A 26490-nucleotide genomic window follows, 5' to 3' on the forward strand; every position below is an offset into this window, starting at 1 on the left:
TTTTTGATGTTATACTTCTACCACCATCTTTTATGTTATGGAATTCTATAGATTTCAATTGAGTGTCATGTTGCTGACTTATTATGTCTCTGGTATTAGGGCACAACCATCGGTTACAAATTCTTTACATTTCGAAAACCCATATGTCTTTTATTAAAAGTAATAAATTATGAAGAATAAATACCAAAAACATTTGCCTTTTAACAATTTATTACTAAAAATATGTAAATGTTTGTATATAAAGCTGACAAATTTCATGGGCGCAATGTCAATAGCTCAGAGTTGGTGTTCAGTTGAAGCGAACTCTCCGCATGGAGCCAATGGTGCTGTTCTGGCTGCCCCAGTCAGAGAAGTTGTTGTAATCACGCTTCTCCAGGATGTAGTGGGGTCCTCTGTAGTTGGGCTCCTGATACACCACCCACCTGTATACACAGAGGAAGGTTAGATCTCTGGTAGGATACTAGTTACACTGCTCAAAGTCCAACGGCTTCACTCGTTTAATCACTCACGCTCCTCCGAGCACACGAATGGAGGCTACTCTGTTGAGGCTGTAGCGGCTCATAAGGTTGGGGATGTCATCCTGGAGCTCCATCTTCTTACCAGAGTAACCGGCTCGCTCAAACAGCTGAGCTCTGGCAGGGTTGTTGTCCTAGAAGTCACAGAAATACACAACTGTTGAGTGTGTGTGTGTGTTTTTGAATGTATTTGTTTAATGGCTCCTGCATTTTTGAATAAGCTGTACTGCTGTTGAAATCGAAAGTTTTAATCATATTGGATTACTAATTACTTTAAGATAACATGAAACTTTGGAGCCTGAGATAAACGTTAAGAACTGGCTAATGACCTGAGGTGGATTACATTACACTACAACATACACGTTCAATCAGCAGATAAGGTGCTAAAACAGCACTAAAGTCCAGTGGTTCACAATTGTCCATCTATAACCTATAAACAGGACGAACCTAAGTTATTTTGATCAAGGAATATCCTTCAGAAAGAACAGTAAAAAAATATTTACAATTGCTTTGATTTACTTGTGTAATGTTGCTAAAATCAGAAACACCCTGAAAAGCTGCTTCATGCATTTATTACTTCTAGGCTGGATGATGTAATTCATTATCAGATTGCTCTAAAATCTCCCTTAAAAGCCTTCAGGTGATTGAGAACGCTACAGCAAGAACTACAGAGACCATATTTCGCCAATTTTAGCTTCCCTTCATTGGTTTCCTGTTAAATTTAGAATTAAATTTCAAATCCTTTTTTCTCACATACAAAATCCTAAATAATCAAGCCCAGTCATATCTTAAAGGACTGTGCTATCTGAACAGGGCACTTTGTTGTCAGACTGCAGGCTTACTGGTGCTTTCTAGAGTTTTAAAAGTAGAATGGAAAGCAGAGCCTTCAGCTATTAGACTTCTTTACTATGGATTTGGCTCCCAGTTTGGATTCAAGAGACATGCTCTCTCTATACTTTCAGGATTAGCACAAAACTTTCCTTTCGATACAGCATATAGTCAGGTCTGGATCACTTCTATTCTATTCTATTGATATAAATCACAACAACAGTCGCTTCAAGGTGCTTTATATTGTAAGGTAGACCCTACAGTAATACATACAGAGAAAGGGGACTGAAGAAGAAAAACTCAATCCCCCAGCAGCCTACACCTATGGCAGCATAACTAAGGGAGGATGCAGGGTGACCTGATCCAGCAAAAAGGGAAATTTTTAGCCTAACCTTAAAGGCAGAGACAGTCTGTCTGCTGAATCCAAACTGAAGAGGGGCCTGAAAGCTGAAGGCTCACTGATCCATACGACTGGGCTCAGTGAGCCTGAACCATTCTTTATGCTGCAAAGAGGCTCAGGCTGTGGGGGCTTTCCATGATACACTGAAGGTTTCTTGTTCGCTCATCTATTTTGACTCAGTGTGTCTTTATACAACACAACTTACTGTATTTAATTAGCAGTTATTAAAAACTGACTCTCTCTCCCATAGTGTGTCTTTTGTCACTCGGTTCTCTTCTTTCCCTCCTCGTCCCCAACCAGTGAGCTCAGATTTTCTGCTGCTTCCTGTTAAAAGGAAGTGTTCACTTGCCACTGTTGCCGATCGCTTGCTTATGGGTGTCATGTGATTGCTGGGGATTTCTTTCCAACAATTTAGGGTCTTTATCTACCGCTGTGAGGCCACTGTTATTGTGAAATAACAGATACGGTTAAAAGAAAAACAAATTGAATTGAATTGAACCATTCCCACTAAAGCTGGTTAGCTGGTGTCTATGGACGGAGAGAACCAGCACACTGTTGTTAAGGCTGATTTCTTCTTTTGTAAGTTTTCTTCTAATGCTGCAATATTTTAAATACAAATTTGTAAACTGGTGAGTCAAAGTGACGCATGAATACTGGAGTATATCTTTAGAAATAACCACGGATAAAATCTTTTTAGTATGACTTTTGCTAAACCAAAAAATATTAAAACATTATGTATTAGAATCAAAATGTAATTACTTTAAATTACTTATTATGTAACTATTAAGCTGCTTTTTGGTTCATCGCAAAGTTAGCTCAATATACATTATTTACCAACACATTGTCTTTGGATATAGAAAAATATCATCTTCTATGACATTAGTCATTCTTCACAAAAACAAGTAAAATATCTGCATAATTATTAAGACCAAAACAATCTGTTTTAATCCTGGAATCCACCATAAATAGCTCTGATGTATTTCTGTAAACTGTTTATCTCTTTTATTCAGTTGCTTGTCAGCAGTACAGCAGATATGGAGCGCATACTGCATGTTGAGAGCGCTTCTTTAAAAAGGTCGAGACAGAAGAAGATCTTCCAATCAGACTGAGTTCTGTATGTTCTAACTAGTGTGTGTTTCTGTGTTCCACCTGTTTGACAGCACGGACAGAGGAGATGTGGTCCGCTTGGGCACACCACCTATCGTAGCAGTTGTACTCGCCCCTGTCTGACATGTCCCATAGGTACTGACGTCCCCGGAAGTTTTCATGCTCATAACCCACCCATCTTTAAATGAGAAGAGAGAGAGTCGAAAATCAATGTGGCAAAGGCAAAAACAACAACAACAAAGCTAAAATAAAAATATGTTTGAAATGTTGTTTTAGATTCAAATAGGCTCTAAACAGTGATTAAACATCATTTTGATTTCATTTTGCTTTTAGTGTCTGTTTATTGAAGGCCGCAGATATACAGTGGTGTGAAAAAGTGGGCTAAATGGGCTTTTTTGCTGCCTCAGGAACGGGAAGAATTGCTGTGGTAATGTGGAACCATGAATCCTGCTATCACAACATCCTGAGAGGGAATGTCTGGCCATCTGTCTGGACCTCAAGCTGAAGCGCACGTGGTTTCTGCAGCAGGATCCAAAACACACCAGCGAGTCCACCTTTGAATGGCTGAAGAAAATTAAAATGAAGACTTGGAGTGGCCTAATCAAAGTCCTGACCTGAATCCAGCTGAGATGCTGTGGCATGTCATTAAAAAGGAGGTTCATGCTCAAAAACCCTCCAGTTTGGCTAAATTACAATAATTCTGTGAGGACGAGCAGGCCAAGATTTCTCCACACTGCTGTAAAAGACTCATTGCCAGTTATCGCAAACGCTTGATTGCAGTTGTTGCTGCTAGGGGTGACCCAACCAGTTATTAGGTTTAGACAGCAGTCACTTTTCCACACAGAGCTGTTAGGTTTGGATTTGTCCCCCCTCAATCATAAACGCCTTCATTTAGAAACTGCATTTTGTGTTTACTTTGTCTAATATGTAAATTTGTTTGCTGCTCTGAAACATTTAAATGTGATAAAGTAGTTTTTCACACCACTGTAGATGCTTTCATCTGCTTTTTGGATAACCTTAGACAGCAGAACGTGCATCAGTGGCCTGCTGCCTGTTTTAAGTAGACTTACGCTCCACTCTCCACCTGGACAGAGTTACATCTCTCTGGGAAGTTCTTGTCACTGATCCTGGTGCAGTCGGAGCTCAGGTCCAGCTTTCTGCCAGCAAAGTTTCGCTGTTCAAAAAGGGTCACCTAAGAGCAGCCGCAGCACAAAAATATGGTTACAGTTTACCCCAAACCAAAAAACATCAAACATAGGAAGCCTGCATGAAATGGAGATATTTGACAAATATTACATATGTATACCAAGTTTTAGACTTTGTGGCAGCATAACCTGTCTGTGAGTAGCTTTTTAGTCTGACATGAACACATCTTTCATTACAATTTTTGAATATTTTATTGATCTAACAGTAAACAAGCATCTATTATCTGGCTGTCAGAGCCATCTGAGGGTTTTGTACTGGGAATGGAAATTTTCACAGAAGACGATCTGAAAATATTTGACTCAAATAAGCGAATTTTATAGAGGTTTCTGGGTTTTTTTATAACCACTTAATTCCTAAAGAAACAAATTGTGGTTTTTGTGGGTTTTTTTTAGTGAAGATGCTAAACAACCAAGATAAAACAGACTGATTGATCAGTTTTACATAGAGATAAGTTCCGATAGAGCCAAAGGACAGACATTCCTCCCTGAATCCAGTTTTTATGCCAAGTCAAGCTAAAATCTCCCAGGCTTCAGCTCTAAATGTGATATATATATACATATATATATATATATATAGAAAGAGAGAGACTAAGACTACCTAGACTAGTGATTGGGAAATGGAGTGTCACCTCTACCTCTCTGGTGAGGTACCAGCTAGATATAGTCAGGCTCACCACAGCGCACGGCTTGAACCAGTCTGCTGGAGAGGGCCTGAACTCTGTGTTAGACTGGAGTTGCCCTGAGTGAGTGAGAGGTGGAGGGCTGGGGTGGGTATCTTAGTACTCCCTCGGCTTGCTGTTTGTACGGTGGGGTTTTTCCTGGTAGACAAGATTGTTTGCTGCCTGCGCTTTTGGGTCAAGGAATCAAGGTCAAGGTAACTTTATTTATACCCATAGGCAAGGTAAATTTGCTTTACAGAAAAAATGACAGCATTTGGCATCCCTTTAAAAAACACACATACCTAGTAAAGATATAAACCTCACTGTGGCACATATATATTAATTTTAATATTTCGAATCAAAAACAGTTCTTATTTAATTCAGTGACAGCAACGGGGACAAAGCTATTTTTATAACGCTTTGTCCTGCATCTCGGAAATAGAAACCTCCGTCTTGAGGGAAGAAGCTGAAATCCACTCCTTAGAGGATGGGAACCATTTTTAAGGATTGATAAAGCCATCCTCTGTACCTGCTTAGAGTACAGGGAGGCTAAACAAGACTGTGGCTCACCTATCAGACGACTGGACCATCTCACTATCTGATTTAGAGAGTTTTTCCTCTGTGACAGAGGTCTGACCAAACCATGCCACCAAACAAAAGGATAAAACAGACTCAATAAAAGAATGATAAAACAAAGTTAAAATGGATGCTGACTGTTGTTTGCACTTATGTGCCAAACAGCGGTTGAGAGTACCGGGTCTTTTTGGAGTACCTTGGCCGGGGTGCTTGAGGGTGCTCTACCTGAGAACTCTGTCATCCTACTCGGAGACTTCAGCACTCATGTGAAGTCAGACAGAGAGACCTGGAAGGCCCGGACTGGGAGGAACAGCCTGCCAGATCTGAACCCAAGTGGTGTTTTGTTACTGGACTTCTGTGCAAACCACAGTTTGTCCATAACAAACACCATATTCGAACATAAGGGTGTCCATAAGTGCACATGGCACCAGGACGCTCTAGGCCGCAGGTCGATTCGGGATTTTGTAATCGTATCATCAGATTTGCAGCCGCATGTTCTGAACACTTGGGTGAAGAGAGGTGGTGAGCTGTCAACTGATCACCACCTTATAGTAGGTTTGATCAGGTGGCGGGGGAGGCTGCGCTGGGAACACCTAGCAGACAATGCGAGATCTTAAATGCCCACATTTGGCTGAGCTTCAACACTATTCCAAGAGAGACTGGGGACATTGAGTCTGAATGGACCATGTTCAGCACCTCGATTGCTGGAGCTACTCCATTGAGCTGCAGCCGCAGGGTGGTTGGTGCCTGTCTTGGTGAAAACCCCCAAACCAGATGGTGGACAGCAGAGGTGAAGGGAACCATCATGCTCCAACCAGAGGGGGATCACACTCTTCAGCCTACAGCCAAAGTCTGGAAAGGAGAGTCCATCTGTTAGTCAAACCTCGGTTGACTAACAGATGGAGGAACAATGCAGTTTTCATCTCGGCCGTGGAACACTGGACCAGCTCTTTGTCCTCTCGAGGATACTTGATGGTTCATGGGAGTTTGCCCAACAAGTCTACTTGTGTTTTGTGGACTTGGAGAAGGCATTCGACCATGTCCCTCAGGGCGGCTGGCCTCTCCCTTAGAGACAGGGTGAGGAATTCAGCCATCTGGGTAGTGCTCAGAGTAGAGACGCTGCTACTCTGCATCGAAAGGAGCCATGTCAAAGGATGCCTCCTGGGCGCCTCCTGGGTGAGGTGTACTGGGCATGTCCCAGTGGGAAGAGGCCCGGGGCAGACCCAGGACACGCTGACAGATTTTATCTCTCGGCTGGCCTGGGAACACCTTGGTGTTAACCCGGACAAGCTAGAGGAGGTGGCCGGGGAGAGGGAGGTCTGGGCTTCTCTGTTTAGGCTGCTGCCCCCGCGACCCAGCCCCGGATAAGCAGAAGAAAACGTACGGAGGGATGGATGAAGTTTGTTTGATTTAAACAACACCAAGTCAAATCATAAATGATTTTTGTTGATTTGTTTATTTTTGATAAAGTGATGTAAGATGCGATGCTAAGATTTTAAACGTCTTAAAGAATTTTAAAAGGTATGCCTTTAAGCTAATTTTTGTATAAAAATAACATTATGCTCTCTTAAACTGAAACGTGTGGGTTTATATGTTAGGTGAAGGTTAAGTCGACCATTTTTTTTCTTTTGGTGTGAAAACATGATTTCTCAATTATCAGAATAGTTACTAATTAACTTGACAATTCAAATTACGTGTCACAGATTGACTCATTTTTTAAATTCTAGTCACTGTATATTAGGAAACCCATCTAATCTTTGACAAAGTAACTAAGTAATTATTTGACTCACCCTCCCACTGGACCCGTAGAAGGCACGTTGGAGCACAGACCCCAGCTTGCTGCAGATACAGAAAACTTTGAATGAATTATATATACACACACATGTAATAATCAAGACATAAACTACAACGATCAAAGAAACTCCCCAGTCTGTGGTCTGGACTAAAAGTCAAGACTTTAGCCTTTGAAAATGTCTTTAAAAAAAAATCACTGCAGTGTTTATTTCTATTTCCAACTCTTACATCAAATTAGTTTCATGCTTCAGATTAATTTGGATTAGCGCTATCATCTGGCACTTTAAAATGCGAGACAGTATGTGTGCATACAGCCTTCATCACTCTCCAGGTGATTTTGGGAAACTGGTGTTGGAGGCAGAGAGCACAGCATGATAATCAGGAGAAACTGGCTGTAAAGCCACAGGCCCACCCACCTCAATAACACTAGTGGGTGTCTTGCTCTGTGGACTGTGGCCAGAGTAGGGCACTCTCAACATACCTGGTTTGTTGGACTAATCCTGGGACCTTAGTAAAGATGTTCATGTCAGCTCTGCGAGGCTACAATAAAGCCCCTTAAATATGGCCAGCTGAGGTGAGCGGACGAGTGCTAGAAATCTCAAAACATTTCTGTAACAGTCGTTGGGGCCCTTGTGCCATTGATATGCTAAACCCATGTTGTCTCCTTTTTCCACAGCAACCACACGCAGTGCACTAAAAAACAACAACAATATACAAATGCACATAGAGCGAGCAAGTGAAGCAGATGTGCGAACGCAAACACAACGAGCAGGGAGCACAGCTTCAGCACCCAAACATAAAGTGAGAGTGCAGTGCCAACAGTTTTAGTTTTGAACATTTCAGCATTTCTCAACAAAGCTCTGTAAACAAAGCATCTTATGATAATGGCTGTATTCATGCTTAGTACAGGGCCCCGCTCCAAGTGGTCATGACCCCGAGGCTGGCGAGCTTCTACTATACGTGCATCACCTCTGCAAACCCGACTGTAATGAAAACGTGGTGTTCTGATTGTTTCACCTTCTGGTTTCAGAGCTCCAGGAAAAATGACCACACTTTGTATTCCTGAATCTTGCTAGAGTGGGAATCATGGGGAAATTAAGGACTTATTCATTTCAGACTGGATCTGAATCAAGTGGTGGATTTTGGTAATGTTCTTGAGTCACAGCAGGTCATGGAAAGGCCTGTCCCAGTGGAACCAGTACCTAACAGCCACTTCACAAGCGCATGGCACAACATAGAAGAGCCACCTCCACAGGACAAGACTCAGCTGTCCATCTGCATCTTAAGGTCAAAGGTCACTCTTTTGAGGATGCCAATGTTCACATTTTGGACAGAGAGGACAGATGGTTTGAAAGAGGAGTGAAAGAAGCATCTATGTCCACTGTGAGCGACCATCTTTGAACAGAGGCGGTGGTTTACGACACCAACTGTCTGCCATCTATAATCCAGTTTTGAGATCCCTCCCCAGACGCCTTAACGCCCACTCACATCCTGGGCCATCTGACCTCAGGAAATCACATGATAAGGTGGGGCCAGGTTTCACAATGAACTCACAACTCTGGCTGATTGGGACCCACACCCAGTTTCACACCTTGGCTCAGGCGATTAGAGGATCATCAGGGGGTCCTTTTGTCCCTCTGTGGGGGGAAACTCCCACTAGGTTTAAATCTGGGACTCTCCACCATTTGATCTTAGAACTGAAGAAGCTTCTCGGATGAGAGGTGAAACGTCTTCAAGTAACTTAAAGAAGTCCAGACGCTTTTCTTTGCAAGCTCCTTTGACTACGATGACCTGGATGACTGAGAACCTTCACAGACATACCTAACCTTTACCTTCTTTTTTTTCTAAAGAAACCCAAGAACCATCACTCATGTGCTCTAGCAAACTGTTTTACCTAATAGAAGGTTATCATATGAAAATATTGACTGATTATTTCCTGTATTTTCTAAATTAATGAATGTTTGACTTCAATGGCAACAATAATCATAATAATTAAGCATTGGGACACTAATATAGACCCTTACATAGCTGTAATGGGCTAGTGGTCGTATGAAGCTAAAACAATAACGCTGAGTTGGCCGAAACATCAGCTGAAGCTGGAGGATGCATCAAGAAGAACATGTGGCCGAGCTGAAGCACATCTGTCAGGAAGATTGTACTGAAATCCTTCCCCACCTGAGTGTTGTACTCAGCTAAGCCAGAGCCAAACTAACCCAATAAACATTACTGCTGCCAAATAGAGGTTTAACCAGTAGTCACATCCAGCAGATAACTTTTTAAATATCATCTGATGTGTTTTGCAAACAAATTAAGCTCTCTGCCATTAACTTTGCTTACAGTGTCAAAATCCCTCCTTTTCAAAAAGATCTGTTGGCCCCAGCAAATGCTTTATGCTCACACTTCACTGCTTTCAAATGGAGAGGCATTCAGTGTGCGTCTGGTGGGGTGGGGGTCGCTGTACATGTGCTGATGAATAGCAGAAAACGTCCTGGATACTCGACTCGGTTTTGTTTTTGTCACCATTGGCAGCGAACCAGCTAGTAACGCTGGCGAACACTGATCGGGTGGAGAAGCTTGGAGACTTTTCTTGCATTTTGGAGCAGTTTCCAACTGAGACAAATGCAGCAGGTCAGACATCTATATGTGGTTCTGAGTGAGGTGGCTGGGGCGACACAGGCTGAGCAAAGGGGAAAGTATAGGGAAAGAAACAGCACGGGAATTAAGGGCAATTTCGCATTTCTTGCCCACTCTTACTTTTTAAAATCTTCCACATCCTTGAAAAGATTTAGCAGCTTGAAATGTCACTCATCCTAACCGTGTTGGACAAGTTGGCTTATTTTCTGTCTCTGATAGCGTTTTGTGTCAGTGTGTCCTACAGCTGGCTGAAATGAAACTAGGCTCTTCTGACAATGACTCGGTGTTTCGGTGGATATGTAACTTTTTTCAGTGGATATTTAAATGATCCTGAGGTTTGGGGTTGAATTAGGATGATTTTACTCAAAACCTGTGGACACCTGACACCTGAGTGTAAGTTTCTGAGTCTTTGTTTTATTTAAACATTTATGCATGTTCTGTGATATTCCACCCTGTATAGTTCAGAGCAGACAGCTGCCATCCCACACATTACTGCCCTTAACCCTATGAGGTCTATGTCATCACTGGTGACAAACCTAATATGTTTGTTTTTTAATTATTCACGAGGGTACAAAGAAAATCAAAAGGTATTTATATTCTTTCCAAAAAAGTCCTTTGTGCCGTTCCAAAATATGAGTAGGATTAGCGTTATCAGTAATGAAGACACTACACTTTAAAAGATTAATGTGCAAGCTATGAGGATGTTAAATCTGTGCTAAAATAGTCAATTGTAACTAAAGACAGTGCTCTCTTTGCCAAAGATGACAATGCTGCAGTGGGGAATCCTGAGACCACACCATGTGCTTGCCTTGGTGCTATGTGTGTCAGCCGCTGAGGACTTTGACTGGACAAAGAACGAGAGGACGTCCTTCTACTACGGCACCTTCCCAACTGGTAGGAAACCAGGATCTCAGAGAGAGCAGACCACATGCTGGACTTACATGGAGAGCAATATAGTAAAATATCTCTCTGGTATATTCAGCTAAACTCATTTTTGTTGTTAGAATCGAGTATTCCTAGTTCCTACATCCAAATCCCAAATCACTTTTTCACACTCGTATTTCTTTTTCAGTGCTCAGAGTTAAATCTTTATTATGTAACCAATTTATTCAACAATCTGTCACAAAACCAAAAAAATACAAATATCTTAGTCATCAGCAACTGGAGTTATCTGAGAATTCATAAATTAATCAAGCATAAGATTCTTCCACTACGACTTGTTCTTCTGACTTCACCCTTCAGACGTTCCCACAGGGATGATCTGATATCGTCGTGTTGGTGTTGTTCCCAGATCATCATGAAAATGTTGTTCCAGGTTCAACATTGCAAGTGACCAATCACATTATTGTGACGTTATTCTTTTGCGCACCAACCCATTCGTGCATTTATGAAATTCCAGTGTTGCAAGGACAATATCAGTTCTGCTTAGTGTTTATTAAAGGGTCAGGGTCAGGGTTAGGGTCTGTTGATCGGCGGACAAAGGCGGTTTCTCGCAGCTTAAGTACAGTTTTTTGTTTTACGCCGGTTTTTCCCGAAGTCACAAAAGTATGACATCACAACATTCTGATTGGTCACTTGCAATGTTGATCCTGGAACAACCTTTAGTATGATGATCTGGGAACAACACCAACACGACGATATCAGATCGTGCTTCCCACAGCGGATCGTCTTCCTCCATCTCACCCTATCCCCAGCATCCTCCTTCAGTACAGCTATAATACATCTAAGGTGTTTCTGTTTTCCTCAGGACTGGCAGCTCATTTTCAACATTCTTGGTTTACTATATTCACCATTCCTCCTTTTTCTAATCGTGTCCATTCTGGTCACTCCTGATGAAAATCTTAATATTTTCAACTCCACCACCTCCGACTTGGCTTCCTGTCGTTTTGTCAGTAATATCATCTCTGAACTTTGTATACCATCTTTCATGGAAATTTTTATTTCACAAATCCCACCTGCTACTCATCTACACCCACTCCACCCTGTCTGAACTCTCTTCTTCACCTGACTTACGCACCGCGCATTGCTTTGGATGGTTGACCCCATCCTCAACCTTCACTACCTCTGCTTCTTGCATTTCAATGTGCCTCTCTCTCACTCACACACATGTACTCTGTCATACTTCTATGGACTTTCACTACTACCACACACCCCACCACCAGTGTTGGTCAAGTTACTTGAAAAAAGTAATCAGTAACTAATTACTAATTACTTCCCCCCAAAAAGTAATCCCGTTACTTTACTGGTTACTTATTTTCAAAAGTAATTAATTACTTAGTTACTTAGTTACTTTTTAAAAACATGATTTACAACCTGAATAGGTGATAAAGTGATAGATCTTTCAGCCCAATTCTACTTTTTCTGCATAATCCATCATACAAAATGTAATCAAATGGAAAAGTCTCCTTTTAAAACTTATTTTATTAGTTTTAATCTTTTAACTTTATGCATCAAGCAAACATTTAATTATCTGCAACATTCTCTGACTGGAAGAAATTAGTTTAACATTTAAACCTATTTTCTGCACATTCCAGCACATAAAATAAAATATTTTGTGTGTTTACACTCAGTCTTTCAAATAGATGCAAGTAAAACACAGCAGAAAATAAATAAAGTCAAAGACTAGCAGTCCTGTTGCTCTATTTTCACCTGTAAAGCAGGAGTGAGGTAGGCGGAGGTTTACCCTGGTGCAGGTGTGCCGCGGTCAGTGGAAGAATCCGCGAGTTTCTCTGTGAGTTTCCCATTACGTCGTAGCTACTCGGTGCTTGCTCGGAAGTTTAGGGTTTTTTTCGCTGTAAAAAGAAGTTTTCTTCCCACGCACAACGGACACTAATGTTTTTGTCACTTTTTATGGAATCAAACTCAAAGTAAGGTCAGTACTTCCACGCTTTAAACGCTGCACGCTCATACTCTCTCTGCACTCGATATATGATCCATTGTTGATCTGCACACAGCTGTTGTCACGAACGTCGCACTCTCTTACGTCACTGTCATGAGACATTCTCACAAAAAATCACGGTTTTAGTAACGCAGTAACGCAGCGTTCCTACGGGAAAGTAACGGTAATCTAATTACCGTTTTTGCAATAGTAATCCCTTACTTTACTCGTTACTTGAAAAAAGTAATCAGATTACAGTACTGCCCATCTCTGCCCACCACTATCTTACCGTCCTGCACCAGCCTCACATACCTCCCCTAACTTCCTTACGCAATGCCAGAGTTCCTCTCGTGGAATCTTATCATATAGTTTCTCTGGAAACAAAGACAGAGTGAAACTCCTTCTGACCATCTGTATCCTTCTTTATTAGGAATCTCAAAGCTAACATTGCACCTGCAGAGCTATTTCTCAGCATGAAGCCTCATCCCAACTCTTCCTTGAACCATGCAACATTCTTCATCTCCCACCATTTAAAAGCTGTTTCTACCTTCACTTGCTTCTTCTTCTTGAAGTCCAAAGCCATCCAGTGCTGTGTAGCTACATCCTGCTATCACTCAGACGTAGCTCACCCGTGTGCACCATCCTCCACTCTAGTATCTCAGTGTTCCTCTCTCTTCTCAAAGATGTTTCTACAACAGCCAGTTCCATCCTTTATGCAAAATCTGCTACCATGTGTCCTTCTGCATCTCTCTCTCTTGCCGAACACCTCATCACCTCTGCTTCCTTTTCCACTGATATCTGTTCCAATCTCCCCCTGGAGACTCTCTCTCCCACTTCACACAACCCGAATTCCTTGTTTGTGGAGCACATGCACTCACCAGGTTCAACGTCACTGTTTTAATTTCCAACTTCAAACTCTTGATCCTAGCTGATATTCTCTTTACCCCACAACACTATTCACATACTCTTCCATCAAGATCACCCCTGCTGTATTTCTCTTATTATCTACACCGTGATAGAACAGCTCCAGTGCTCCTGGCCCTGCTTCTCTTCTACCTCATTTCCTGCCTACATTATAACATCAACCTTCCTTCTCTCCATCATACATACCCCTGAACCAGTCATAATCCCAGGAGTCCCTACTCCTCCACACTTCCGCCTTTCCTTCTCTCTCACTGCCTAATACAACCTCCACCTGGCCTCCTCTTCCTGTACCTTTGGTCCACAGCATCACGTATTCCACCTGCAACCTGTCGGCCAACAACACCTCCAACTGATCTAATTGAACAAATATCAAGTCAGCAGCCATCCTTAAGGTTGAATATACTGAACTAGACTGAAATATATACAGTATTACAGTTTGAATAGTGGTGTACTCAAACAGGAAGCTCTCATAATTAAAGGAACAAAGCCTTGAACTATTTTAATTGATGTGTGGTGAAGACAGAATAAGGAAAGTTTCCCTTTTTTAAATCATATTATTAAAAATCTGATATTTTGAACATGCACTACTTGCTTCCTGGCATACATAAATGTTTTGATACTGAGTGTCTGCTCAAAAGGCTCAAAAGGCTGCAAAAAACATACAAATATTGCCTGACCAAGATTTTTCAGAACATAAATATATTATGACATTTTTCTCTTTTGCTTTTTCAATACTTATGAAGGCATGACTTTTAATTCCATATTATGCAACACTGTATAGGAAACCTATGTCTCCAGCTGCTGTTCTGCAGCGTTTGTTCATATCACACAATCTTCATGACAGACGGATCTTTCCTAAGTTGCCATAATTTTTTTCTAAGAATAAAACGTTCTTAAAGTGCTCATGTTGGTTTAAAAGTTGATCATATAATTAAACATAAAATTAAATTCTACCTTAACCTGGAAAACCATAATGTGATCATGATTATAAGCTCAGGAGTGAATACAAAATAAAAATAAAATAAAATTTGTTGATTGTTTTTTGTTCCTCTGCAGGTTTCTCCTGGGGAGCTGGCAGCTCTGCTTACCAGACTGAAGGAGCCTGGAATGTCGATGGAAAGGGAATAAGCATCTGGGATGCATTTTCCCATAAAAAGGGGAAAATATTCTTGAATGACACAGCAGACTCTTCATGTGAGGGATACCACAAATTCAAGGTGACGTGGAAAAAATGGAATTTTCTTCAGTGCCAAACTGTTACACACAATATTTTATTGCTCGACCGATCCAAATGACGTGACGTTTCTCTTCCTCTAACATTCATTATCACAGCCGACATTACATATGGATGCATATTACAAATATAACTGTAAGATAAAAATATATTTTCCGTTTTCTTGCTTTGTTTATTTGCAGCCCAGAATGTGAAGGAATAGCTTTTACACTAAAGTTAACAATTTGAAAAGGTGTCAGACTCCTGACAGTGAGTAAAGTAAAAGATCAATTTAAAAGTTGATGTAAAAATAAAAAATCAATATGAAAGTAAGTAAATAAATACCGCAGACTCCAACATAAGCCACATGACTTATGACTCCTACACCCCAACCAACATCCAGAACTGTTACAGTTAGAATGAAAAAATACGTTTTAGGAATTTTAGGAAACATTCAGTCTGATGACAGCTTTATCTGAAGATAATATAAAGTAGTCAGACCTGTTTCACATGTTATCAGACAATGACTCACATCTAAAGACATCATCTTTTGTGATTTATTTAAAGAAATATTTCCTGCTGTCTGTCTTTAAGGACGATATTGCCTTGATGAAGGACATGAAGCTGAATCATTATCGTTTCTCCATTTCCTGGCCAAGGATTTTACCCACTGGACTGAAAAGTAAGCATAAATCTGACCATTTAAAAATTTATATATCTGAAATTTGCACAAAAAATTAGGACATTTGTATTTGCGTGATTTTTTCTTAGTTGTAACAATACTTTGTTCCCTTTGAAAATCTATTTATTTCCTCTTAAATTGTGCCACACGTGTAAGGAAAATGCATTTGTGGGTTGAGCAGTAGAGCTGAATATGGCGGTTGCATCCATGATAAACTTGCCAGTATAAACAGCTTATTCTGCTATGGACTCTTACTGTGAGCTTATGATAATCTAAGACTCACCCGGATAGGGACCAAGCCATTGGGAAACTTAAAGAATGTGCTCCACAAAACCACGTGTCAGCAGTATTATAGTTTCATATAACAGAGGATGTCAGAGGTTGTGAAGCGGACGTCCCAAAAAGATGACACCAGCATTTAGGAGCCATAAACAGAGCTCTGGTCTAATAGGGCTTCCAGGAAGCCTACCATGATTGCCTCTCACCATCAGGCCCAGTTTTGCTGGTGTCTGCAGCATGTGCACTGGAACATTATGTTCACCGCAGAGTCCAGATTCTCCCTGCAGCAGTTGGATTGTGGGGTCAAAGTGTGGATTGATTGTTGCACTGATAGGGTAGCAGCGTTAGGTGGTGTAAGTGTGATGGTTTTGGGCGGCATCTCCCTCACTGAATAAACAAGGCTTATCATCACTGGAGACAATATCAATGCAGAATCGAGATGAGATTTGGCTCCCAGTGACAATCCCACATCTCCACAGTTCAGGCCTGAAGTCCATCCTCCTCCAGTCTGTGACCGAGCTGGTGTCCAACGAGGTGCCTGGGTATTGTAGCTGTGTATGGTTCTTCAGGCTACTCAGGCCCCGGTCTGTTTAATGAAATTGCCAGTATGAACTTGTTTCTTCAGACGCCAATAATCTAAGCCAATAAATGACACCAAGCAAGAGTCAGTAGCAGAACGAGCTGTTTGGTAAGTTTTTCATGGATGCACAAAAACTGTGCTCACACTGTATGTGTGAGCCTCAGGGTGTGGATTTCCACAACCAACAATTGCATTAGGTGTAATGTATAGTTTCCCAGTGTTACAGGCCTTCGATGGGGTCTGTTTTTAAACTGGTTTTTAACAGAAAAGCAGAGACAGGAGACATCAGTTGCATTCGGTCTGCAGGCTCTTCCTCGTCTGAGGCAGAGAAGCGTTGCAACGGCCTATCGCACTCACCACTATCGCCCCCTTGTGGCAATGCCACGCAATTACATTGTCCATAACTCCAAATGAAAAGTGCAATACCACCATAAAATCAGGTCTTTTACATCAAAACAATTCACAAAAAAATTACAATTGTGACCATACACTTGTGGGTGTCCATGTATGGGGCGATCGTGGCTCAAGAGTTGGGAGTTCGTCTTGTAATCGGAAGGTTGCCGGTTCGAGCCCCGGCTTGGACGGTCTCGGTCGTTGTGTCCTTGGGCAAGACACTTCACCCGTTGCCTACTGGTGGTGGTCAGAGGGCCCGGTGGCGCCAGTGTCTGGCAGCCTCGCCTCTGTCAGTGCGCCCCAGGGTGGCTGTGGCTACAATGTAGCTGCCATCACCAGTGTGTGAATGGGTGGATGACTATATAAATACAGGCCATTTACCATGTAGTGTATGTCACTTTCAATTCTTGCAGGTGAAAAAATCAATGAGAAAGGAATTAAATATTACAGTGACTTGATTAACATGCTACTGGATAACAAGATCACACCCATTGTCACTCTATACCACTGGGATTTACCACAGGTAAGCACTAATATTATTGCTCAACATAGTTTCTTATCCAAAGCTATATTGTAGATACAACAGTAAAATCTATGTTTCTCTCCACAGGTGTTACATGAGAAATATGGCGGTTGGCACAATATCAGCATGGTGAATTACTTTAACGACTTTGCTAATTTATGCTTTGAAAGATTTGGAAACAGAGTCAAGTACTGGATTACTTTCAACAATCCTTGGGTATGTCAGGTTAAAGAAAAACGGTTCCTTCACAGTTTGCAGTTGTAATGTAATACAGTATGCTGTGTCAGAGAGTGATTGTCAGTGTCTCGTTATTAAGTCCATTGCTGTGGAGGGATATGAAACAGGTGAACATGCACCTGGACTGAAACTGAAGGGAACAGGAGCTTACAAAGCCGCCCACCATATCATCAAGGTAGGACTGAATGACTCGTGCCCAGTTTTGTTGATAAAGCTGATCATTTACCATAATTTCCAATTATTAGTTTTAATACTATGATTGCAAGTTTGAAAAACGAAGCTGCTCCTAATCAGTTGCTGTCAAGATTATAATTCCATCAATTTTACCAAGAGAAGGCAAGAAAGTGCAGTGGTCAGATGAAACCAACATCAGGAAGCACATTAATGTCATGAAGTGGCTGAGCCAGTCTCCAGACCTCAGTCCTGTAGAAAATCAGTGGTGGGAGCTGAAGCCAAACGGCAGGTCAAAGGTCAAATCCCTCCCAACATGTAATCAAACCTGGTGATCCGCTACAAAAATGTCTTATCGCTGTACTTGCCAACAACGATTTCATGTTTTGGTTGATATTCTGTCTCCTACATTAAAACCAAACTGTCGAGAGCTCATTTATACGTTTGCTCACGTACATATTTTACTGAATCTGTAACTGAACAAACTTTAAATTCAGCAGAGCAGCAAAGAATTATTTACCCCTACTGTAATCAGTGTTTACAAAAATGCTCTTTATGTTATTATTTTACACATTTTTCTTTACCGTATGATTCCTACATATTTTTTTGTTTATTGTGTTTTGTTAAATATTACATTAAAATTGGTCGAATATAATGTGTTGCTTATGTAGGAGTTATACGTTATTCTTCGTGAAGCCTTATTTTGTTACTTATCCTAAGCAGGTATAACTCCCAGAAAAGATCCTGTATCTCACTGGGACCTTTGATTGAAAAAATAATGGTGAACAGACATAAGGCTAAACCTGCATCTCTATCTTTGCAACAGGCACATGCTAACGTATGGCACACGTATGACATGCAGTGGAGAAGCAAACAAAAAGGTGAAAGGGAAAACTTTCATTCATCTATCTATCTATCTATCTATCTATCCATCCATCTATCATCTATCCATCCATCTATCATCTATCCATCCATCCATCCATCCATCCATCCATCCATCCATCCATCCATCCATCTATCATCCATCCATCCATCCATCCATCATCTATCTATCCATCCATCCATCCATCCATCCATCCATCTATCATCTATCCATCCATCCATCTATCCATCCATCCATCCATCCATCTATCCATCCATCTATCATCTATCCATCCATCCATCCATCCATCCATCCATCCATCCATCATCCATCCATCCATCTATCATCTATCCATCCATCCATCTATCCATCCATCCATCCATCCATCCATCATCTATCTATCCATCTATCTATCATCCATCCATCCATCATCCATCCATCCATCCATCCATTCATCCATCCATCCATCTATCCATCTATCCATCCATCCATCTATCCATCCATCCATCCATCCATCCATCATCTATCTATCCATCTATCTATCATCCATCCATCCATCATCCATCCATCCATCCATCTATCCATCTATCTATCTATCTATCCATCCATCCATCCGTGTGTGTTTGTATTTATGTGTATATAATATATGCATAATTTCTATCAACAAAGCTCTTGCATGTGTGCAGGCCTGGTTGGGATCTCGCTGACTGCTGACTGGGGTGAACCAGTGGACATCTCCAACCAGAGGGATATCGAAGCAGCAGAGAGATACATTCAGTTCTACTTGGGCTGGTTTGCTACACCTCTCTTCCATGGAGACTACCCACAAGTTATGAAAGATTACATTGGTATGTCAAATGCAACCATTTAGACCTTTGCAATATGTAAAAATGTCCTCACCCAAAAAAAGAAAAAGGATATAACTATATGTGTCAAGAATTTTCACGGGAAGTTTAACGTACATCCCTTTCAAAGAGAAAACTTTGCAACATATAACACTTTGCAAAGTGTTATATGTCTGTCTTTGGCCAGATTTTGTCACAACAGCAAAACATAGCAATTAAGAGCCTGACTTGTGTTTGATAGCAAATATGTTGTGGTCTGGAAGAAAACAGCCATGCGTTGCAGTGCTAACCTATTGTGATCTTGGGGGTTTGTGTACACGCTTGTCACACAACTATGCACCTCACTTTCTGTGTGACCAGCCAAGAATAAGTCACCACGAATGCTTTTAACCTGAGTGAATGCACTATTACCTCTGCTGGTAGATTAATTCCTATATTCCAGTGTCATCATGTGTAGTAGCTGTACACATGTTAGTTTGAACAGAATACTGAATCAATCAAGATCCACTATGTAACACTTCTAATGACTCTTTGTTTGCATACTCAGTATTTAGTGCATTGTAATTTTAGCGTGACTTCAGTCTGATATTATGCTCCTTATGCTCCCCCACCCCTGCTGTCATCGATGCCTTGCATATAGCTTCACTTAGTTTCAAAGTGTACTAAATTTCTTCAGGCAGGAAGAGTGGCCAGCAGGGTCTGGGAGCTTCGCGGCTGCCCGTCTTCTCTCCTCAGGAGAAAAGTTACATCAAGGGCACCTGTGACTTCTTGGGTCTTGGACATTTCACAACTCGCTATGTCACTCTGAAGAATTACCCATCAGGAGCTGGAGACAACTATTTCTCTGACCGTGACCTTGCTGAACTGGTTGACCCACAATGGCCTGACCCTGGTTCTGAATGGCTCTACTCCGTTCCCTGGGGCTTCCGACGCTTGTTGAACTTTGTTAAGGTACACATCCTGATTACTGAGCTTTTCAAATTAAAACTCAAGCTGTATTCGGGGAAAACTGGGGCTTTGTGTGAAACCACTGCATCGTGGACATATTCACAGTGAAGACTGGATGAACTGATCACTCATGACAAGTTCATGTATGGTAAATGTATCAGCATTATATAAATTGATGTCTTTCTGTTGTGAACCTGGGTGATACTGTATTCATTTGAAATATAGTTTTTCAGCAAATATAATAACAAAAATATGTGATATGGCATCTCACTAACAGACTCAGTATGGAAACCCCATGATCTATGTGACAGAAAATGGCGTGTCAGAGAAAATGCTGTGCACCGACCTTTGTGACGACTGGAGGATGAAGTACTTCAAAGACTACATCAATGAAATGCTCAAAGGTGAAACTCACTGTCTCAAAAACTGCCTATCAAATATCAAACCTGTGCACATTAGATATGATGTGAATCAAACGAGTGTCCACGATTCGACTTACAGCGATAAAAGATGGGGTCAATGTGAAGGGCTACACGGCCTGGTCTCTCCTCGACAGCTTTGAGTGGGATGAAGGCTTCTCTGAGAGGTTTGGGCTCTACTACGTGGACTTCAGGAACAAAAATAAGCCACGCTACCCAAAAGCTTCTGTCCACTACTACAAACGCATTATCAGCTCAAATGGCTTTCCCAATCAGAGAGAGGTAAACGCTACACACTTCACGCTAAAAGTCCCCCATGGAGGTGAAGACACTACTTAAACAAGGACTTGTTTGGGCTTTACAGGTTGAAAGTTGGAAGAGGAAAGCTGTAGAGACTTGCTCCTCCAGTAACCAGCTGCTGGCTGCAGGTTAGTATAATGAAGTAGTGCATGGGCTGTGAAAAGCTTGGTGGGGCCAAACAAAGGAAAATTCAGTCTGAAGCTTGTTTTTGTCTCATCTAACAGGGTTTTTCTTTGTTTTGCCCCTCCAGCTAGAAGAAAGGAAAATCAGGAACTTGCAGGAATGGAACAGGCTTGGTCAATCCATGATGAAGTTTAGGTACATACTTTGATGCTGTGTGAGATTAATGTGATTCTCCCAGCTTTTACTGAGTCAAAACACATTTCAGCAACACATCAGGTACAGATAGGAGCCTTAGAATATGTGAGGGTGTTATATGTAAGCTTTACATTTACATGTCATGTGGTAAGCGGTCCTTAACTTTGAAAATTATTTCTCCATCCTGTCTTTCTTTCCCCGTCTCCAGTACTGTTACATGATAACATCTTTTTCTCTCACAGCGATTGCACCTTTAGAGAGCAGACACACTTTGGAACAAACTGCACAGAAACTGTGCGTTTGGTTGTGTGTTTGGGATTTTGAGCTTCACTCCCTTTATGCTCACTCGTCTTCTGCTGTACTGCTGCCAGCTTTACTTACATCTGCACCATAAACAAATCACAGGGATGGGAAGGGAAAAAGGGCGTGCTGAGGTTGTTAGCCTGCCACAGGATATCAGGGGTTTTTTTATTACTCAGTAGAGGTGGGAATCACCATACATCCCACGATACGATATTATTGCAATTTTTAAAATATTTTGCGATATTCAGATTCTGTACATAAAGGTAAACTTTATCAATATTCATTTTCTCTAATATCAAAGTCTCACACTCAGTCTTTCTCTCATTTCAGTTTGATTGTTGACAAACTGAACGGTTTGTATTACAGTCTAGTCCAACTTAACTGAATCAACCATCTGGTACAATTATAGCTATTCTGAACTATGCAGTTTATGAAAACTATGCAGCCCCTTCAGCAACTGAAGAATTTGAAAGTAAATTAAAACAAAATATAATTTTACATTAAATAAAAAAGTTTTAAACTTAATTAAAATAAAACATGTCTTAAATTAAAATAAGTAAACTGTCATGTTTATTGCTGCCAAAAACAAGTTAAACACATTTGGACAGTGAAGGAATGTCAGGATTCTTGCTCAGAAAAAGGATCAACATGCTCTGAAGTCAGAGCACAAAAACCTTTTTGTAACAAAATATCGATTTCTGCTGTCCCTGTATCCATACATTATTAGCAAACAAAATATCACCATACTACACAGTATCCATTTTTTCCCCCACCCCTATTACTCAGCAAATATTGCCATACTAGCAGGACACAAAAGATGAACTAATCTGCTTATTAGATTGAAATTAATTAAAGGGGCCAGAACGCTATTCCACGTCCTTCCAGCTCAATTTAAATGGTAAATGGCCTGTATTTGTATAGCGCTTTTACTAGTCCCGCCTAGGGACCCCAAAGCGCTTTTACACGTCCAGTCATCCACCCATTCACTCTCACATTCACACACTGGTGGAGGCAGCTACAGTTGTAGCCACAGCTGCCCTGGGGCAGACTGACAGAAGCGAGGCTGCCATATCGCGCCATCGGCCCTTCTGGCCAACACCAGTAGGCGGTAGGTGAAGTGTCTTGCCCAAGGACACAACGACCGAGACTGTCCGAGCCGGGGCTCAAACCGGCAACCTTCCGATTACAAGGCGAACTCCCAACTCTTGAGCCACGATCGCCCCCATTTAAGCCCTGCTCGCACATTTGACAATCACTTAATTAAATTAATCATTCCTAACATTATATAACACTTAATATGTTACAATTAATATTTGTTTTATTTCTATTTCATTTGCACTGTATGTTCTTTGTTCAGATTAGTCAGCCACCAAGCTCATGCACAACATAATGTTACAACAATGCTGAATATCCTCGTAGGTATTTTTAGAGTGTAGATGGTGGTGAACGGGTCACACAAGCTGCTGAATAGAATCATCTTACACCAGGAATGAACCCATATTAGAAACAGCCAAAAGTAATACAGTCAGAGCTTCACACCATAAACATATCACGTATTTCTACATTTATATTTAGTTGTATTTGTAACTCTAGGTATTTGTTACTGTTTTATCATTTTCTTTGTAAAATTGGTATAATATGTTTCATGCTGACGTATATAAAGGGTTTTTCTGATCCTCACCACCATAGCAAAAAAAAAAAGAGTGCTGTGCTTTTGCACTAAGGAAATTTTATTTTTGATTTTTTATAGTACACAACTAAATCAAAAATCTAAGGCTACATTCACACTGCAGGTCTTGATGCTCAATTCCGATTTTTGGATCAAATTCGATTTTTTTTGTCTGCTCGTTCACACGACAAATAAAATGCGACAGCAAACGCGCTCTAGTGTGAACGCTCAAAGCGGCCGCATGCGCAAAAGAAGACGTCACACACAACGCGCTCTGTTTAGACCCAGAGCAACAGTATTGTTTGACTGATGGACCTTAATATAAAGACTTCGGACTTCACGTTTCCCAATTTTTGCTTTAAGTTATTTTGTTATTTACATAATAATGTAAATAACCTAATAATGATCCTTATTGCTGTTTTAGAGGAGCGCTGCTTCAAAGGATAGTTGCAGATTTCTGTCAGAATCTGCAGATTATACAGTACAAATAAAATGTTCACGTTTCTCCAACGTTGTCTTCCCAACAGTTTCACCGGATGGCCAGGAAGCGTTCACGATGTCTTATCGGGCGCTGATAATTGCCGTCTGTCTTGTGTCAGTGACGTAAAAGACGGATTTAATGCGACATGACCATCATCGGATATGTATCGGATTCAGTACCACATATGAAAGTGACCCAGGTCGGATTTGAAAATATCGGATTTGTGCCGTTCACACTGTCACACCATGATCGGATATGAGTCGCATAGGGTCAAAAAAATTGGATTTGATGCGCTTCCGCCTGCAGTGTGAACGTAGCCTCAGTAAGCTGGGGCTCTAAATGTATTATGTATTATTGTAGGGTCTACCTTACAATATAAAATGCCTTGAGCTGAATAAATAAAGCTGAATTGAATAAATGGCGATACACTAACTCTTGGTTCCATGTACGCGTTGCAGATCCATTGATAGGCCACATGGAGATGGTAACAGAGATTGTGGTTCCCACTGTGTGTACACTCTGCATCCTCATCAGTGCGGTTTTCTTCATGTTCCTGCTGCGTCGACGCCTCTGAGTGCACACAGTCACATCACTGAGAGCTCACAGAAAATAATCTAAGATTTGCTTCCATGCTGTAAACTTGTATCCTGTCTCAAGCTTATTGCTGATTTAACTGTCCTGCTGCTGCTTTGAAAAAGAAATGTTTGGGGGTCATCATGAAAAATCCAAAAGCAAATGTCTGTCGCCATGTGAGACTGAATTCCAGATTTGTGCTCGATTATTTCATTAATCAGTTGACCCTGTGTGATTTTTGAAATAGCTGTATTCTCTATTGGCTACCCAAGTTCATTTTAGAGAGGGGTTGGCTTGTGTCCATAAGTTTCTAATAAGATTGACGAGGAGAAGGTGATGTCCATGCTGTGGTCATGAAACTTTAATTAAATATATTTTTAAGAATTCAATGGTGAGTGATTATTTAGGTTCATTTCCTTTGTTATTACTTTATCTTATGAAAAACAACCAATGTAAAAATATAATAAAGGAGCCCAATGCACGACCACCCAGTAAACTTCAATCATCTTTCTGATGCGGTCCAGTGTCGATGGCATTACCTGCACAGGTGTTCCTAATAAATAGATCAAAATGCTTTCAATTGAAGCATCAGTAAATTGTTGGTTCTTGATAAACAGTTTGATTTATAATTTTATTGATGCTCATTTGTATCACGTTGTGTTTATTGTGTAACAAAAATCAAAAGTAATTGTAGTGAGCAGGTAGAGCCTGGAGGGATACGCATGGGAAACAGCAGGAATATAAGTCGCCAGGTGGGGTGGAGTGGGTGACAATAGCAGCAAAAGTGAAAGGGAAGGGTTACAATAAGGTAGTGAGACCTGTTGTGATGTATGTTTTTGCAGTTACGGACAGCGACAGGATTAGAAACGTGCATATCAGAAGGACAAACTCAGGTTGAGGGGCTTGCAGGCAAGGCTGAGATGGATATGTTTAAAAGTGGATATATGGGACGTAGGATGTTGAACGATCAAGCTACCATGGAAGAGGAAGACCACAGAGAAGACGCATAGATGTAGCTGCATGGATGTCGAAGGACGACACCCTTGGTGTAGGGTAAGATGGAGCTAGATGATCTGCTGTGGCAATTCCTAAAGGGACAGGCTGAAAATAATAATATGGGCTCTTTATCATTTTTTGATTACTTCAAAACTTGAACTGGAAAGAAAAAGCTGCAGAAAACAACCTGCTGAACTTCAGAGACTCCTGCTGGCTCGACAGGCTTTCAGGCTTCCTTCTGTTCCTGCTCTGTAATCATGTATTTTTATTGTATGAAAACCCCAAACCCTGAGTCAACCACAGACGGACAGAGATTTTTCTATGTGCTGATGAGCCTGAAATATAATGGTGTCTCAGGCAGATGATGCATAACATTGATTTAGGCAGCTGGAATCAGTTTTTAGTGGAAAAATGGTAAATAGACTGGTTCTTATATACAGTAGTGTTTTCCTATTGAAGCACTCAAAGTGTTTTATCAAATGTTTCATTCACACATGAACTCTTTTTTATGCATAAGTGCTTTTTATCTTCACACTGTCTAACATTCACATGCTGATAAATGTCAGAGAGCAACTTGGGGTTCAGGTTAGACTGGAGCAGCTGTTGAACCGCCAACCTTTCGAATAGTAGATGACCTCCAAATACACAACCTGCTCCAACTCCTAAGATACAGCCACACAAAAATATTTGAAGCTTCATGAAATCATTCATGAAGCTTTGCTTAGGCTGCTGCCCCCGCGACCCGGCCTCGGATAAAGCGGATGAAGATGGATGGAAATCATTCATAATAAAATGCCACAGAAGTAACGTTTTTTTCTGAAGAAATGTTTTCTCTACTTACTCATGAAGCAGGGAGAAAAAGTGGAAAGCTTATACAGAGCAGTAAACAGAGTTTAGTGGAGAACAGTTTGGACAAATGTATTGTATGGCAAAAGATGGTAAAGGAGGAATTTTAAATTACCCTGAAATGAAAGGAAGATGAGAAGAGAAGAGAAGAGGATACTAGCAGAAACCAAAGTAATGCAGGGAGTAACGACGGGTTTTCCAGTAGGATCTAGGAAGACAGTAACAGAGTGTTAACAGTGGTGAGGTTTGTAAAAAAAAAACAACAGGTTAGCAGATCTATACCTGGAATTTTGAAACATCGGATTGGAATGTCAATAGGCTGTTCTTCTTCA

General features: G+C 41.0%; 2 protein-coding genes across 4 annotated transcripts; one reads left to right on the forward strand and one right to left on the reverse strand.

The window, feature by feature from the left end:
• Window positions 1–236: 236 nt before the first annotated feature.
• Window positions 237–7609, reverse strand: crybgx (crystallin beta gamma X). Its single transcript, XM_087845164.1, has 6 exons — window positions 7566–7609; window positions 7081–7129; window positions 3921–4042; window positions 2893–3028; window positions 510–649; window positions 237–422 (listed from the first exon to the last, which is right to left on the reverse strand). The coding sequence occupies exons 1-6, from the start codon at window positions 7607–7609 to the stop codon at window positions 290–292; spliced, it is 624 nt and encodes a 207-aa protein (XP_087701290.1). The 3' UTR covers window positions 237–289.
• Window positions 7610–9581: 1972 nt separating this feature from the next.
• On the forward strand, window positions 9582–24705 carry lctla (lactase-like a). Of its 3 annotated transcripts, XM_087845177.1 has the most exons (15): window positions 9582–9712; window positions 10480–10612; window positions 14577–14737; window positions 15328–15415; window positions 17081–17190; window positions 17278–17406; window positions 17507–17602; window positions 18425–18479; window positions 19147–19308; window positions 19982–20256; window positions 20531–20657; window positions 20755–20954; window positions 21037–21100; window positions 21223–21290; window positions 24202–24324. In XM_087845177.1, exons 1-14 carry the CDS (start codon window positions 9704–9706, stop codon window positions 21288–21290), a joined length of 1677 nt encoding a protein of 558 aa, XP_087701303.1. In that variant the 5' UTR covers window positions 9582–9703; the 3' UTR covers window positions 24202–24324. The 3 variants fall into 3 exon arrangements, with proteins under 3 accessions (XP_087701303.1, XP_087701294.1, XP_087701299.1); XM_087845168.1 differs by lacking the exon at window positions 21223–21290 and having other exon boundaries at window positions 24202–24705; XM_087845173.1 differs by lacking the exons at window positions 9582–9712; window positions 21223–21290 and adding an exon at window positions 9734–10111 and having other exon boundaries at window positions 24202–24705.
• Window positions 24706–26490: the final 1785 nt, after the last annotated feature.

Source organism: Neolamprologus brichardi, chromosome 1 (genome assembly GCF_056152115.1).
Source record: "Neolamprologus brichardi isolate AB-2024 chromosome 1, ASM5615211v1, whole genome shotgun sequence".
Lineage (NCBI taxonomy): Eukaryota > Metazoa > Chordata > Actinopteri > Cichliformes > Cichlidae > Neolamprologus > Neolamprologus brichardi.